Below are 15,625 nucleotides of genomic sequence, written 5' to 3'. Positions count from 1 at the left end.
ACTACCGCGTACTATCTTATATAATCACTTTCACGGAGCTTTCCAAGCCCACCCACGTCCCTTATCCTCCTACATGTTCCGCCACTGGATAACACATCAAGTCCAACCACGATGGGGTCCAGCGGTAGTATCCAATGCCCCCAAGACCAATACGCCGCCCGCTGTCCCGACCAAAACCGCCAATCGGGTGACTGCTGCTTCTACCCCTGGGAGACAGCAGGGAAGACAAACCACATGCCGAATATATTTCCCTGGCCCGTGCCGCCGCGCGCAGTGCTGGCCGCACGAGGCATGCCGGAGCCCCGGCCGGAGGCGACGCCGCGGGGATGTACGGCGGAGGAGTGGGCTGCGTGTACGCTGTTTGTTGTTTGCATTGCGGGTGAGTAGGAGTACAGCAGGGTGCACAATTCGGACGCGCTAGGCAACGTCTGTTGTGAAGGTGTCCGAGTTTCTTCTTTGCACTCCTCCTGAGATGTGTGGAAAGAGAAATGCTGATTCTAGACAGCGTCGGCGGTGCACTTTTTGAAGCTGTTCAGGTACAAGAGGGAGATGCGAAGGTTTGCAAGGATTTTGGAGATGGAGGATAAAGAAATGGAGTTTGTGGTGAAGAAGTTGATGAAGAGTATGGTGTAGGGGCATGGCGGGTTTGTGGTGAGAAATGCGAATTCAGTTTGAGTTGAGCCGCGGTGGTATTAGGATGTATCCTTGCCCAAGAACAACCCTCCACTTTGTCCACGATTGTCAGAAGATAATGGGATCGAGTTGCGGGGATTCACGTTCACGGCCTTTCAATCTTCCTCTTAGTGCTAGAGGAGGATACATGGCGTTGAACTTGGCTATTATGAATACATGTACCGTCACTCACACACTCACCTTCATTCTGCGGCTGTCGTGCGACTAGACAGCGTCGTGCGGTTTCACTCCTCAAAGTGGGTCATCGCTGCCATGGCCAACATCGGGATGGCAACTAGGAAGCTTCCAGCACCAAATACTACTTCCCAGCTATTCCAGACAAGTCTACCCCCCAACATAACGAGTACGACAAGACCCAAACATGTGTAGATCGCTCTGCTTCCATTCCAACGGGTTCTCACGTACAGACCATTCATGCTGAGATCTCGATTCTGTGGCTGGAAAGTGTTTTCTGGCCATCCGACAGCGCTGGCAACATTAATACCACTTTGATTTCCATGCATATAAAGCTTTTTAGACAAAACCCACCTGTAATAGTAAATGAAACCATGGCCTTCGAAGCCGTGAAGTATTCGCTGGCCACGGGCAGCAGCTGGGTTGCGAAAGTAACATGAAAGAAACTTCACAGTATCAATCCACTTTATGATATCGTTGTATCTGTCCCACCTCTCGAATGGGCATACTGGGGAATAGCCAGCCGTTGGAGAGTTGAGTGGACACTTCTGATTGTCATGCGTGTAATGTCCTGAGCTTTCGCGCCTGCAGTGATCTGGAAAATCTTCCAAGTTGAGGTCCATGATCTTCTCAATCGTCGCGTGTGCTTCTTCTCGCATTGCTGAGTAGAGCTTGTGGTTATCGGCTAAATCCATAGGCTCCATGAAGACCGAAAATATCTTAGACGAACGGCAAATGATTCGAAACTACCTTTACCATCAACATGGAAAATGTAAGGAGATCCGCATAGAACGTACCGTAACAGGTTCGAGCTTGTCAAATTCTCGGAAAGTAAAACACTTGCTTATAAGATTGCGTTGCGCCGTATATCGATGTGCTAGTTTCTCGAAGATATTTTCTTCATTGTCACGGCTGTCAATCTGAACATCTACAGCGCGAGTCGGGGAGCTTTCAGGTTTTCTCGATCCCCACAACAGGAACACACATCTGGCGTCATTGTCTTTTTCTGCTTTCTCTTGAAAGTAATCGAAGGGGTGGGGTTGGAATGCCTCAGTCGTTTTTGGAATGTTATCATCCTCGGGCCACCGTCTTCTCTTGATGAACGTCTTGTTTCTATATCTGGCAGATTTGAATCCCGTCGTCTTCGAGGCAGAAGTGCACGGAGGCCTGGTCAAGGCGATCGATGGCTTTGTTGGATGTTCGTGTGAAACTGACATGAATGAAGATAGAAGGATAATCTTATGAAGCTGAATGTGTGTGGGGAAGTTCGTGGGCTTTTGACTCCTCCACACGGCGACCACCAAGAAGAATGGCTGCCTAAATGTACACAGTCCAGTATAATCATCCACATTCATGTTTACACAAATTGCGATATCTCACTTCTTCATTGGTTCAGACACTATGCTGACCGGTGACACCCTGGCAAGTGCGCTAACTTGGGATGGCCAAGCTCGACATTGACAGCCATACCCCTCTCACCTCCTCTATCAGGCGACACAATCAGATCGGACAAGGTTGAGATCAAGGAAAGCACTCGACACAGCTATTATGGTCGTCATATTCGGGTCGATCGGAGACATTATAGTGGTTTGTTTGCTCGTCAAAGACTGTGTCGACGTGCTCAACGACACCAGGGGTTCTGCCGCAGAGTATCAGGCTGTCGTTCGAGAACTGTGTATACTTGAAAAAGTTTTGCTGGAGGCTGGAATCCTTTCAAAAACACATGCCATTATATTGATCATCTTTTCAACCAGACAAACTCGATAAAGAGGCGTATCTGCAACATCTGCAATGCTTTCAGCGTTCAATGGCTTGCTGGTACCAGTGGCGCCGTGTAAAAGCATGACCAGGTCATTTCTCTTACAGCCTAAAATTTCGAGAGAATAGCCAGCCAGCATATTCTGGTTCTAGCTAATAATCAAAGAGCGCATCAGATCCTTGTCTGAGAGCACCAGTCGTTCCCAAGCTTTCTTGTGCCATTTTGGAGAATTAGTATCATGGACATAGAGCTAATCCCACCTCTTCTCGTCAAGATTGACCCTATTTGTTGCTGGGAATAAATTAAGAAAGTTGTGTCAGAAAACAAGTGATGAAAGTCAAATTGGGCTGACTGTCCATCGAATTGGCATATTGCCTCTTGGTAGTCGGTCTCGTGTGTCATCGCATTGGCGTGCATTGTGTGATAGACACGCTTTGGTGCTTGCGTGCTTGCGTGCAACAGATTTGGTAAATGATATCCATGTGAGGCTGCTCTCGTCCTCATCAGCTGTTAGCAACTTCGGACGTGCATTTTTTGGGCCGTATTACTTACCTGGACAGAACCCCTCTGATCCCTCAAATCCACGGCGACTCGCTGTTTCAGAGATTTAGCCTTTAGGCGTACCATTCCGCTTACGTTTCTTCCGAGCATCTCCAAATCGGTAGGTCATATTGTATTGCGAATTGGATGTGAAGATAAGCAGCAAGGTTTCCCTCAATCTTTCTTAATCTTCCAAGTGCTGAACCGCTTCGCGCTCCACCAAGAAGATGACCTCCACGTGCCTATCTCAACAGCTACCTGCTCGCTCCAATGCATAAGACTAGGGAAGTGATATATCACTTCCTATGAGCTAAAACGACAGTCTCAGTCGCGCCGCCTTGTGGAGGTTAAACATGTGGGGACTAGGACATAGTTGGTAGATAGTGATCGTGCGTCGTCACTCTTGTCTCCAGTGTGGGACGCATTGACCAAAAGTAAGCTCTTGACGACTGGTCATTCATAAGGCTAAAGCGGTTTCATGTCGGACTCTCGTATCCATGGATCCATGAATCGGCTTCAATCACGTGCCGGTATGGCAACATCGGTAGAATTGCAAGTATTCACCGAGAGGTTTCGTTGAGCAGTGGCGCCCTCAGCGGTCATCCATACCTGTTCGAGAGCCATGCATTCCACACAAGGAGGCATCGCCAGTCTTCGAGAGGTTTCAACCGTGACACATATAAAAAAGAGGGTATTCACAGACACGAAAATGGCTTGGAAGAAGAGCTGTGCTCATTGTGAGCGCACGTCATGTCGCCATGCTCCTTCCTCTCTGACCTGCACCTCCGGCTCCACATCCCCAACACCAAGAATCCCTTACGAGACCATCTCATAATCATAACTCTCATACCACTCCGTCCCCAACCCCATCTCCGCACACCCTTCTTCATCCACCTCCCTCCCCACCATGTCCACGCCACTCCACTGCAGCCGCATATACCCGCTCCCATCCCCCTTCCATCGTCCAGCCTCCTCCATCTTCTCTCTGCTCTCCCCATACCCCCTCGCCTCCAGCCATCCATCCTCAGCCTCCATCCGCCCTGTCCTCGCAAACCCACTCCACCAATCCACAACCAATCTCGCAAACTTTGTATCCTTCCCATCTCTATCCGGCCAGTTCTGCTGCAGGATGTTGCCGAACGTATACGGCACCTCTCCCGCGTGGCACTTGTAGTACTCCTCCTCGTCCGGATTTTCGACATCGCGCCCGCAGATAGGGCGTGCGGAGTTGCCGAAGCGCGGTGTTTGGTACGTCCTATTGAACTGGAATTCGTATACTGCGCTGAAGACGTTGTTTTTCGTGGCGGAGTAGGCAAAGGCATGGGTGAGGCAGGTGAAGTAAAGCCGAGTCGCTACGCGGTTTGTGGCGTTGAAGACGGCGGCCTCTTGTTCAGCCTGTGTAAGCGATGGCCAAGTGGGAAGGCGTTCAGGAGAAAATGAGGAGTTGGACAGGTGCATCATGTCGACGCCAGAAAAGGAGGTCAGGAGGGCGAGGTTGGACGTAAAATTGGTAGTAGGATTTGCGATCTGGTAGGAGAGCTCATCGCGGTTTGTGCCAATCACGACGGGGATGTTGTGAGGTTGGGCAAGAGGGCCGGAGAGTGGGAGCGCGCGCGTGAAGAGGAGGATGTCGTCGCGGACAGGGAAGTGGGCTTGTGTACGGCCGGGCTCGGTGGCCCATCTAATGGCGTCGTAGGAGCTGAGGCAGGCGACTTCGTCTGTTACGTTAGCGCAGCCGCTCTCCTGTAGGACTTTCGTCGTGACTTTTGCGTAATTTGTGGCCGGTGAGTCGAAACGCGTGGCGCCTGCTTCGATGGTGACTTCGCCGGACGAACTCTGCATAATCGCGCCGTGAATCAAGCCCTTTAGCTGAGGAACGGCGAGCAACGTGCGCGAATTCGTGGCACCCGCACTCTCGCCCCAGATCGTCACGCGATCTGGATCGCCGCCGAAGTTCTTGATGTTCTTCTGCACCCAGCGCAGCGCAGTGACCATATCAGAAATTCCATAGTTACCCTTGTGCACACCATCGTTGAAAGCGAGAAACCCCAGGTTGCCGACGCGGTAGTTGAACGTCACCACCACAACATCCCCCCGAGACGCGAGGTTGCCGCCCTCCTTCTCGTAATCAGTCCCGGTACCAGCGACACTGCCACCGCCGTAAAGCCACACCATGACTGGCTTCAACTTCTTCTTGGGAGTGTCCTTCGCGGGAAGAAACGGAGTCCAGACGTTCAGAAACAAACAGTCTTCGCTGAGTTCTGGCCATCGCGGATCAGGACCTTGCAAGCATCCCGGGCCGTACTTCGTAGCATCGACGTGGCCTTGCCCTTCGTACAAGCTCGAGAAAGTGAACCGCTCAGGCTGTTCCGAGAAGCGTATACCTCGGAACTGGAAGGTATAGAAATCGCGGAAACCTGTGATGGTTTGTTTGCCGGATTGCACAACGACCTGCAGTGAAGGAATGGGAGAGGACTGGTTGGCGCTCAGAATGGGACCTGAGTTTGTGCACAAGGCTGGCAAAGTGGACTCGCAAGGCTCTTGTGAGATGGCTCCATTGGTGGCTATTGTGCTGCAGATATTAGAGTAGTTTGATGGAGATGAGATCCAGTACTGCAAGGTCTCGTTCCCCTTGAGATATGCTTGGTATGAGAAGGCATTGCCAAGGCCGAGTGAATAGTCAGAGTCAGATGGAGACCATAGCTTTTCATTTGCAGAAGCGCAACGTCGTTCGGCGGCTGAGTAGGTAGACTTGGACAGGAGAAGCGCGCCTGTAGTCCTAGTGGTGAGATTCCCTGCATGCAGTGAGCATGGTGAAGCTCAGAAAGAGGTATTGGTAACACACCAGCAAGGTCGTTATCGCTCAGTATCGAAACAGACCCTAGCGTTGCAATACTAGGTGCTGCGGCGTTGATCGTGGGTAATCCGATCAAGCCAGCCACCAAGGGAACGGCCAGTTCGTAGTAGTGCATGTTATCCTCTCAACGTCAGCGATAACTTCCTTGTACCACAATCGAAGCTCTTACATATTTTCATCCGTGTATGCCTCCCTGAGCGTGCAAGGCGGGTGCCGGGAAGTTGGCCCGTGATTAGCCTATTCTGCAGCTGGCCTGCATGTGTAGGAGTTGGCGGAGCACACATACGAGGTCACGTGGTGCGCAAAAGCCTGTGTAATGCCGCCAACCCGGTAAGCTCTGCATTTTGAAGCTTGGCTACACCTCCATGGTGTTGTATGCCTCTGTGTAAGCACGAGTTCGATGTGCAGGTACTTCTTCGGTATTTGACTTCATTTTTCCATCATGTCTAGGTTTGCCTGCGAGGATCTATCGCAGAACAGTACAGTACATACAAGAATAGCAACATACCCGTCAACCTACAAGGCACCAAGCTCCTTCAACTTGCTGATCATGCCATCGACATCGTCGACCTTTACTCCGCCCTTCCGTGGTGGCGGCTCGGTGACCTTTACCGTCTTCAGCCTCGGTTGCTCATCTAGGCCGTAATCCTTCAGGGTCTTCTTCTCTAGCGGCTTCTTCTTGGCCTTCATGATGTTGGGTAGACTGGCATATCTCGGCTCGTTCAACCGCAAGTCGGTCGTGATGATCATGGGCAGATTAGCCTTTACTGTCTCCACACCGCCGTCCACCTCTTTTGTCACGGTAACCGTCTTGTCCGAGATGTCAACCTTGCTCGCCTGCGTCGCCTGCGGCCACCCCAACAACCCAGCCAGCATCTGCCCGGTCTGGCTTGCATCGTCATCGATGCTCTGCTTGCCCAGGATGACCAGGTCGCTCTTTTGCTCCTCGACAACCTTCTTGAGCAGTTTTGCGACGCCGAGCGGCTCCAGCTGCGGGTCCTTCTCCTCGACAACGACGTGGATGGACCGGTCTGCGCCCATGGCCATGGCGGTGCGCAGGATATCCTGCGACTTGGTGGGACCGGCAGAGAAGGCGACGATTTCCTGGATGGGGACCTTGCGCTCGCGGAGGCGGATTGCTTCTTCGATTGACAGCTCGTCGAACGGGTTCATGCTGTGCTTGACATTGGCGGTCTCGACGGCCGTCTGGGCCCGGTTGACGCGCGGCTTGACCTGCCGCATCGTGTCAGCGTGTATCATCCTCGCTAAGTTGCAATTGGCTACCCAATGCCCATGGCGTGGAGTAGCATCGTGACTGCCGTGCAGCTTGGCAGCCGGAGGGTGCTTGTTCTTACTGCATAGTCAATGACGCGCTTGATGGGCACGAGAACCCTCAGTCCAGACATTGCAAAGGCTTCCGGCTCCTGGACGTCGTTTTTGGGTGTTGTTATTCAAGGTGGCCAAGGGTGGGATGGCCGGCTGGAGCTTGTCCTCGTGTCTGAGCCGAGGGACGGCGGGCGCGTCCCGAAGTCTCCACCGACAGTTTCCGGCTGTGACATAATCATCCGCTAGCCGCTTGCGGCACTGGCGGGGCGCGACTCCATTTGCCAGCGAGCATGTGCACACACGCAGTTGCCATTATGATGTTGGGTTGTGCTGACAACATTCGGGCGCTTTCCAGGTCTCGCAGGATTGCTCCTCTGGCCGGTCGGCCCACCTCACCCTCGCAAGATGGCTGCTTCTCCCTCGTCAGGCTTGCTGAGACTGCCGGATGAACTTCTCCTTGACATCCTCACTCACATCGATGGTTTGGCGCACCCATGGCGGACCAGCTCTCTCTATGCCCTCAGTATGGCCAGTCGACGCCTCCATGGCATCACCAAGCCATATCTCTACTCGACTTTTTCCTTCTACACGGGGGTGCCGTACAAGTTTCTCCGCACTCTGTGTCTCAACTCAGCTCTGGCCTCGCAAGTGAAGGTGATCCGTTGGGACTACGATACCTCTGAATCAGAGCGGTTCCGATACGAGCCGGGCAAACTCGGTGTGAAGCAACAATGGCACATTGACGACGCCCATCACAAACTGCAACATATGGCTGCGCAAGGAAACTCCACCGCTTCAAACCTCATCAACCACCTGAGGCTGGGACCCCTGTATCTTGGCGACCAGAGAGCACTAGAAATCTTGTTGATGTTCACCCCAAATCTCGAGCATCTGGAAGTCGTGGAGACGTACAGGTGGGATGACCATGTCTTCTGGTTTCTACCCATTCTCTCCAGACACGACGACTTTTCACGACTCACATCTGCTACTATACAAGGTCCTATGCGCGCCCCAAACGTCTTGTTGCTCATGTTCCTTCCTACAATGCGACGCCTCGAGCTGAGTCAGGTGATTGAGATGCGACAAGAAATCGGGCGGACGCTGCAGTGGGATGAATCTTGGGGAAGCTTCATTCTCGGCCCAGGTTCCAAGGATCCGCCCAGCTCAAGCCTCGAGCACCTCCACATGCTGGATTCTTATGCTGACCTAGATGATGTCACGCAACTCGTGGGCCTCGTACGAAACTTGAAATCTTTCGTCTACGAGCATGCGAGAAATGAGCTAAGCATACATTACTTGGACGTCCCTTACCAGAACATCGCCCAAATACTGAAGTGTCAGCACATTACTTTGACCTCTCTACGAATCGCAAATACGCACATACTATCGCCATTATACATGCCATCAGCCGACCTAATACCACTAGGGGAGAAAGATCTATTTGAAACCATTCAGGATCTCCCCAACTTGACCTGTCTTGAAATATTTCTCTCGCTTGCTCCATCACATCGTCATCGAGCTTTTAGATGGGAGAACTTACCCCCAAGCTTAGAGACTCTTATGGTAGATCATCACAGCGCCTACCACTACGTCGAGGACCGTATGGACACTTCAGATCTAGAGCTTAGTCTCGCAGATCTGGCAATGCGCAAACGGAGGGGCGAGCTACCAAACCTGCGCATGTTGGTTTTTAGAAATTGGCACCCGTTCTACGGTACATTTCCGCAAGACATGTCCGTCAAAAAGGTGCTGGAAGATGTGGGTATAAAGTTCAATTCACTGCCTGCAAAAATCGGCTCATCTGTGGCCACGATGTACGACATTGGATGGGTTGAGTTGCAGACTGAGCCGGAATGGGTGATCATCGAGACATATAACTTGAACGAAGAGTGATGAGCTGGCCCTGTCCTTCTTCATCTCCTCTTTCGCCACTGGTACCGTGGTAGGTGATTCACTGGTAACCCACAGTTGCATTCTGCCAACTTATTCACGGCAAACCGTATCGCAGGATCGGAAGAAGCACCGAAAGAATCGTGTCGTTCCTCGGAGTGTAAGCTTGCGAAGATTACTCCACTCCACCTAGCAATTAAGGCCAGGCCAGATTGGTAAATACTGATTATAGCACAAGGCAACTAAGACCAACAGTTCAGAATCTGATTGAAGATACCCTCATTATTCCCGCGGCACGAAAGTGAACTGCCACTACCCCACAACCGAGCTAACTCTAATTGGAAGGTCGTTGTTATCTCCAGTACAGCAGTGGGTGGCGACTCAGCTTCAATCTGAATTGATAAGTGGCTACACTCGTCGTTATCATTCTAAACTTCTGGAGTCACCGATTCTCGCTTCTCTACATACAAATTCGTAAAGTAGCTTCAAGCCTTGGATATCAAACAGCACACCTCCAGTCAACATAGCCCAGAGAACAACTCCTATACGTGCCGCCTATCCAGGCCCAACAAGTCACGGATCTTGAATTTTGGAGATCTACTCGAGCACGTCTGCGGTACCAACGCTCTACCCACTTTCATCTCCCGCCTCCACCAATTCCCATTACCATGGTTTCCCCAGTTGCACCGCCACCTACCATCCGCAAAGCTCTCATCGGCTCCCCCTCAAACTTCTGGCTCCATCACAGCACCCATGGCTTCAATCTCACGCACCCCTCTACCCCCAACACCCCCATCTCAACCCCAACCCTCACCATCCAAACCACCACCACTCCAATCACATTAGACCCCTCCAAATCCGCCCTCGTAATCATCGACATGCAGAACTTCTTCCTCTCCCCGGCTCTTGGCCGCACCCTCGGCGGACCCGGCCACATCGCGTCCGACAATCTGATTAAGCACGCGATACCCGCCGCAAGGAAGGCCGGCATCCGCATTATCTGGCTAAACTGGGGACTTGACGAGGAAGATCTGCGGACTATGCCGCCGGCTGTGCGGCGCTGCTTCGGCTTCTATGCGATCCCTGAAGGGGATGAATTTGAGCGAGACTTTAGTCGCAGCAAGGGCAGTGTGGGTGTTGATCGATTCGGCGTGCCGCGGGCGGAGCACGGGCGGGAGGCCATGTACCACGGACTCGGCGCACCGTGCGGCACTGTAAAGCTTGATTCTGGGGAGCAGATCGATGCAGGCGACCTTCTTGTGCGGGACTCATGGAACGCGGATATCTACCCGCCGCTGAAAGAACTGTACGACCCGTCCTCCGACGCGTGGATTCACAAGAACCGCATGTCCGGCCTGTGGGGCTCTTCCACACCGCTTCAAACCTATCTCCAGGAAGAGGGGATTAAGACGTTGTTGTTCACAGGTGTGAACACGGATCAGTGCGTTGGGGGTACACTCACGGACGCGTTTAGCAATGGCTATGACTGTGTGATGCTGAGTGATGGGTGTGGGACTAGCAGCGGGGAGGAGGCGCAGAAGGCGTGGGAATTCAACGCCGAGAGAACGTTTGGATTTTGTATGAGGTGTGAAGACCTTGCAAATGGGGTGGGAAGGATGTAGGATGTGGTGAGAGGCGGGTTGTTGCAACGGGTGCTGCATGATGAGGTGTTTGTAGAGTATGGGGAACGGACGAGGATTATCGATAGATAGAGTTATGAATCTGTCAGTCAGGTCGATACTAATGGTGATTATTCAACGCGGGCGCTGGATCTCAAACATGGCGCTAGACTTGACCCTGCCTTGTCATGCGAACGCATAAGTTCTCTGCAGGGTGTTGCGATGAGCATCCCACTTCCAACTCAATGGCTGATGGCGTCAGTTTGATTTGAACCCAGGTTTCTCTTCACGGCTGTCCCAGGATCATTCTCTGTTATATTGTTTCCGCTCAGAATAAACCGAATCTTTAGTTCGGAAATGGACCATTCATCGCGTTCGCCAATAGCTATACCCGCTGGTAGACACGGTTGTTCAAGTGCAACGCCGACCTTCGTCACGCCTTCTACTTCGCCGCCCGTTCCGTCAATTATGATCCCTGCATCTGGAAGTCTGAAGCGAACCGCCGCGAAGAATCCCCTTGAAGTACACCATGGGCCAGATCCGACCCATACATTACCATCCAGCTCGAACGCACCTCACGGCAATGACCACACGTCATCGGCTGGTGCTCACGAAGGCGCTTACAGTAAGAGCGCTTCTCATGGCACAAAGATCGAACAAGCCGTCACAAAACCTGAGCATCATGCTCCAGCTAAGGACATGGGCCGCCGGAAGCGGGCAAAGAGGGCGAGTGTACTGGTTAGGTAGCAAAATTATGCAACGTCTGACTTGTTCCAGGGCTATCCCCAATCCCAGAGATACCAAAAGTACATCACGCAGGTAGTGCCATAGGTGTAGCAGTGTTTCGTCCAAGCCGTCCCCGCCCTCCGCCGCTACATGTTTCTGGACAAATCGTTTGTATGCAGAGCACGCCTGCGCGTCCCATCGCCCACAAACAGCCTGAATATAGCCAATCTGGGCGACGCTTGATTCTACCTCGGCCAAGATGTGGAAAGACCTGTCACACTTCCCTTGAACGACTCAGTCTCTGTGCAGCGCGCGGACTATTGGAATCGGATCGGCTTAGAAATTGACTACTCCAACCGAATTTCTTCCCATTGTGACTCGCGTCACAATGGGAAGAACCAAATGGTGCAGTATTCAATCTAGGATGTGAGGTTCCGTATCGACAGTAGGGGTCGCGGACACATAGACTGCTATCTGCTGAACTAGCTTCATATGGAGAAAGATACTGAAGTACGCGTGGACATCAGGACCAATGGGTCGCCTTCCTGTTTTCCGCAGCAGGTCATACGCTCTGGTAGTTCCTTATTTTACATTCAAGTTGATATTGTGTTACACAGCTGAGCTGGGCAGGATGTTCGGGGTATCTTAAGTAGTGTACAACTGCTATGGCATCGCTCTCTTCACACTCTTTAACGCAGCAAGCCGGTGCCGAGCCTGCGCGGCCAGGTCCGGCCATTCTTCCGGAACGCCGTTCGGTGGGTCTGCCGCGACGACTTCTAAGCAGTTCTGCACCTGGTCTTCTTGTCCATTACGCTCATACATCCGAGCCATTTCCATCACGGCCGGTTTGTGTCCGCCCGTTGCCGCGGCATTCAGCCACTCCATACCGAAGTCTGCAGCTCCGTTTCTCTTCCAGGAGGTGATGAAGTTGAGTGCTTTCCTGAACCCTGTGTTTCCCAAGAAAGTTGATGGTTGCGCTTGCACTTCGTGGTAGAATAGACCTAGTTCGTACATCGCTTCGGGGTGGCCTGAGGCAGCTGCTTTGCTCATGTAGTTGAGCCAATCGGGATTTTTGGAAGCTTGGAGAGTGGCGAGCTTATAGTAGGCCATGGGATCATCGGCCTTCAGAGCGCCAAACTTGATTGCTTTGGTAATTCTTTCGACCGAGGGTGCGGGAGACGCTTCCTCGAGTTTGACGAGCTCCGTCCACGGCGTCAACCAAGGCAGGGCCATCGGATGCGGGTAGCCACGCCAGATCTTAGTGTCGTAGCGCTCCAACGCCTTCTCGTAGAAGAATCTGGCTTGGGCTGTGTCTCCAGCCAATTCTAGAAACTTTCCGTGCAGCGTCATTGCGTTTGCGTCCCCTGTCGCGCCAGAATTTCCTTGTTTGCCTTCCGCCAGCTGCTCCAGCATCCTCCGAGCATCGCTAATTTGTTTGGGTGTGTAAAGGCGCGCCATCTCCGCGGCTTTGGGCATGTTGTGTACCTTTGCGCTGTAGTAGACGGCGTTGAGAATTTGCAGTGTAGCCTGAAGATCGCCGGCAGCGCTGCACGCAACAAGCAACGACGCAGCCAGAGGGGCATTCGAGCTCGGAGGGAGTTGCCGAGTGGTGTCATTGACATCTGGTATTCGGAACATGGGGATTGCGAGCATTGGTAAGTGTACTACTTTGAGTTTAAATTCTAGATCATGTTAGCTGGTGGAGATAGTAGCTTGAAAGTGATCCTTACGTTGTGCTAGTGTGCGTGCATTGGTCGCGGGATTCATACTGGCCCTATTTGATACAAAATGATTGATAATCTTGTTGGCATCTTCGAGTTTACATGGTATTAGCTTGTCGGCTTCGAGCATGCGAAAGTACAATCGTCTGTTGCGCTGGTCTATGTCGGCGCGCACTTCTCCAGGCGTTCCCTTCCTCGGATCTATGCGTTGCTTTATAGTGAAAGTCCGTGCCCCTAGAGGACTGCGATGGAGGCAGAAGATGCATGGTTCTTTGTTGATGATCCGACGAGCACCCCGAATGACGCTCGGCCGGATTGACATCTTGAACAGTTGGAGTAAATGCAACGAGGGGTTCACCACGCTGCAGCTTCGGAGGTCCGCAAACCACGCTAGGGAAAACATGGGTCCGAGCCGTGGGTCGCGCTTTCCCGCTTGGCGGCAGTACAAAAATTATTTTTTGTTCAAACGTCATGTTCGCACGCGTCTTCGACACCGCTAAACGAATCCTGAGTCGCTCGCCGTCGTACCAAGGAGAGTCCGAAGAACCCACCCAGGACATACCGAGAAGCGCAGACGACGCCGCCGACGCCGCAGCCATGGTCACAACGCGCCGAGGTACCGGGACCGCAGGTTCGGTGCAGAGCACGCCAGCAAGCTCTACGAGGAGCGCGAAGGGCAAACGACATTTGGAGCTCGAGGTGCAGGAGACATCGACCCCGACCAAAAGGAGAAGAAAGATCGCGACGAAGGAGGAGCCCGCTACGGATGAAAATAGCGACCAGGCTCAGGATAGCATTGAAGTATCTGCAGATGGCGCAAACAACGCGGACACGGACCCCAAGGTCAAGGCAATCCCGGTCAGGACGAGGAGCAAGAAGAGCGTGGATCTTACCGTAGCGAGCACACCTGTCGCACGTCGCGCCAGCCCTAAGATTGTCATTCCCGAACCAGCTTCGGAGCGGTCCGCGGACGAAGCAGACGTTTTCTACACACCGGCGCAGCACTCGTTCGCCAATACAGCAGACGAAGACGATAGGGAAGGCTCGCTCACTCCCAGGCCGACCTCAAAAGCTAACAAGGCGACACCGGCATCGGGCAAAGGATCTGGCAAGAGGGGAAGGCCGAGGAAGCATTCCAAGGCTAATTCGCCGGAAAAGAGCCCCATCGTATCCACCTTGGCTGAAGAGGTACCCTCTTCGACTTGGGAAAGCGAACAAGCTCCCATCTCCCCTGTGAAGCTGGATGACACCGCGAAAGCTACGGGAGAAACCGTAAGCTCAGAGGAAAAGCAAGAATCAGATGCCGACACTGCTCGCGATGGTGCTGAAGGTTCGGCTACCATAGAAAACAAGCCACCTAAGGACCAGGTTCAAGATCTCGCATCACTGGGTATCGCTTTCGAGGACGTGGCGCCAGACACAACGGCAGCTCAACCTCGGAAACACAAACGCTTCGGCAGCGATGAGCCTGCTGAGGCCAAGGTGCAGGTTGAGCCGACAGAAGAACCAGCGGTAGACGGACCTGAGGATGACGGAAGCGACTCTGACGAAGCTCCGGAAGAGGTCACTACATCGGCGGCCGCTTCCAAGGCCAAGGCTACAGCTGAAGAAACAAAGCGCGCACGACAAGCACAACAGGCGAAGGAAGAAAAACGCCGCCAGGAGCGCGCTGATCGCATAGCCCAGGAACAAGCCGAGAAGCGTGAACGCGAGGAGAAGAAGGCACGAAAGCTGGCTAAGAGTCAGGCCAAACTTGCTCGCCTACAGCAGCGCCAAGGATCGTCCCCGGCCAGGGCTTCCATGGATGTGGACATGCACAACCTTCCAGACCTACTTCCAGACTCAATTCTCGAAGCGGCGGGAGACCGTCGAGCCCCTACGCCGCCGCCCGTTCGAGGAGGCAAGACCGAAGAGGAGCTTAGGAAAGAGAAATTGAACAGGCACATCAAGTTCTTGGATCGCGGTGAGAAACCTATTAAGGATGTGAAGAAAGGGAAACTTAACGTATCGGTGCTGGCACAGCGGAATGCACTGCTCGCACCCAAGGTCAACCGTGATACGAAGAATATCCGGGAGCATTGGCTAAAAGGGAGGGAAGCTCAGAGGAAAGGTCGCGGAGGCAGGAAAGGGACGACTTTCAGGAAAATGGAGAGGAGAGCTGTATCTGGGGGTTTCTTGAGGGGTGGAGATGATGAATAAGCTATGCTTGAGCATTTCAGCGAGATACCAATAAGATGATTTACTCCTTAGTTGAATTGGCACCGCGCAGCAAATATGTTTGGAGTCATTGCCGTTTTGACTAGAACCGAGGCACGATAGC

At 52.8% G+C, this 15,625-nt stretch overlaps 8 protein-coding genes across 8 annotated transcripts; 4 read left to right on the top strand and 4 right to left on the bottom strand.

The window, feature by feature from the left end:
* The first annotated feature begins 10 nt into the window (after positions 1-10).
* On the top strand, positions 11-670 carry CC84DRAFT_795868 (uncharacterized protein). Its single transcript, XM_018187440.1, has one exon. It carries the CDS (start codon positions 74-76, stop codon positions 419-421), a length of 348 nt encoding a protein of 115 aa, XP_018034929.1. The 5' UTR covers positions 11-73; the 3' UTR covers positions 422-670.
* A 247-nt stretch (positions 671-917) lies between these two features.
* CC84DRAFT_1176767 (uncharacterized protein) lies at positions 918-2,222 on the bottom strand (the record flags this gene model as incomplete). The annotated part of the gene is made up of 4 exons (XM_018180241.1): positions 918-1,002; positions 1,099-1,179; positions 1,222-1,613; positions 1,665-2,222. The coding sequence occupies 4 exons, from the start codon at positions 2,220-2,222 to the stop codon at positions 918-920; spliced, it is 1,116 nt and encodes a 371-aa protein (XP_018034928.1).
* Positions 2,223-3,340: 1,118 nt separating this feature from the next.
* On the bottom strand, positions 3,341-6,138 carry CC84DRAFT_1246675 (alpha/beta-hydrolase; the record flags this gene model as incomplete). Its single annotated transcript, XM_018184209.1, has 3 exons — positions 3,341-3,446; positions 4,107-5,961; positions 6,012-6,138. 3 exons carry the CDS (start codon positions 6,136-6,138, stop codon positions 3,341-3,343), a joined length of 2,088 nt encoding a protein of 695 aa, XP_018034927.1.
* A 392-nt stretch (positions 6,139-6,530) lies between these two features.
* Positions 6,531-7,522, bottom strand: CC84DRAFT_1164999 (electron transfer flavo protein beta-subunit). Its single transcript, XM_018178619.1, has 2 exons — positions 7,379-7,522; positions 6,531-7,256 (listed from the first exon to the last, which is right to left on the bottom strand). The coding sequence occupies exons 1-2, from the start codon at positions 7,427-7,429 to the stop codon at positions 6,540-6,542; spliced, it is 768 nt and encodes a 255-aa protein (XP_018034926.1). The 5' UTR covers positions 7,430-7,522; the 3' UTR covers positions 6,531-6,539.
* A 131-nt stretch (positions 7,523-7,653) lies between these two features.
* CC84DRAFT_795853 (uncharacterized protein) lies at positions 7,654-9,512 on the top strand. Its single transcript, XM_018187439.1, has one exon. The coding sequence runs from the start codon at positions 7,755-7,757 to the stop codon at positions 9,240-9,242; it is 1,488 nt and encodes a 495-aa protein (XP_018034925.1). The 5' UTR covers positions 7,654-7,754; the 3' UTR covers positions 9,243-9,512.
* Positions 9,513-9,907: 395 nt separating this feature from the next.
* Positions 9,908-10,861, top strand: CC84DRAFT_1206216 (isochorismatase family protein; the record flags this gene model as incomplete). The annotated part of the gene is made up of 1 exon (XM_018182022.1): positions 9,908-10,861. One exon carries the CDS (start codon positions 9,908-9,910, stop codon positions 10,859-10,861), a length of 954 nt encoding a protein of 317 aa, XP_018034924.1.
* Positions 10,862-12,060: 1,199 nt separating this feature from the next.
* Positions 12,061-13,634, bottom strand: CC84DRAFT_1259923 (uncharacterized protein). Its single transcript, XM_018184949.1, has 2 exons — positions 13,315-13,634; positions 12,061-13,266 (listed from the first exon to the last, which is right to left on the bottom strand). The coding sequence occupies exons 1-2, from the start codon at positions 13,625-13,627 to the stop codon at positions 12,248-12,250; spliced, it is 1,332 nt and encodes a 443-aa protein (XP_018034923.1). The 5' UTR covers positions 13,628-13,634; the 3' UTR covers positions 12,061-12,247.
* A 268-nt stretch (positions 13,635-13,902) lies between these two features.
* On the top strand, positions 13,903-15,504 carry CC84DRAFT_1187594 (uncharacterized protein; the record flags this gene model as incomplete). The annotated part of the gene is made up of 1 exon (XM_018180939.1): positions 13,903-15,504. The coding sequence occupies one exon, from the start codon at positions 13,903-13,905 to the stop codon at positions 15,502-15,504; it is 1,602 nt and encodes a 533-aa protein (XP_018034922.1).
* Positions 15,505-15,625: the final 121 nt, after the last annotated feature.

Source organism: Paraphaeosphaeria sporulosa (assembly GCF_001642045.1).
Source record: "Paraphaeosphaeria sporulosa strain AP3s5-JAC2a unplaced genomic scaffold CC84scaffold_6, whole genome shotgun sequence".
Taxonomy (NCBI): Eukaryota; Fungi; Ascomycota; class Dothideomycetes; order Pleosporales; family Didymosphaeriaceae; genus Paraphaeosphaeria; species Paraphaeosphaeria sporulosa.
The sequence above is the reverse complement of the archived record's forward strand: the minus strand, read 5'-3'. Positions and strand labels throughout refer to the sequence as shown.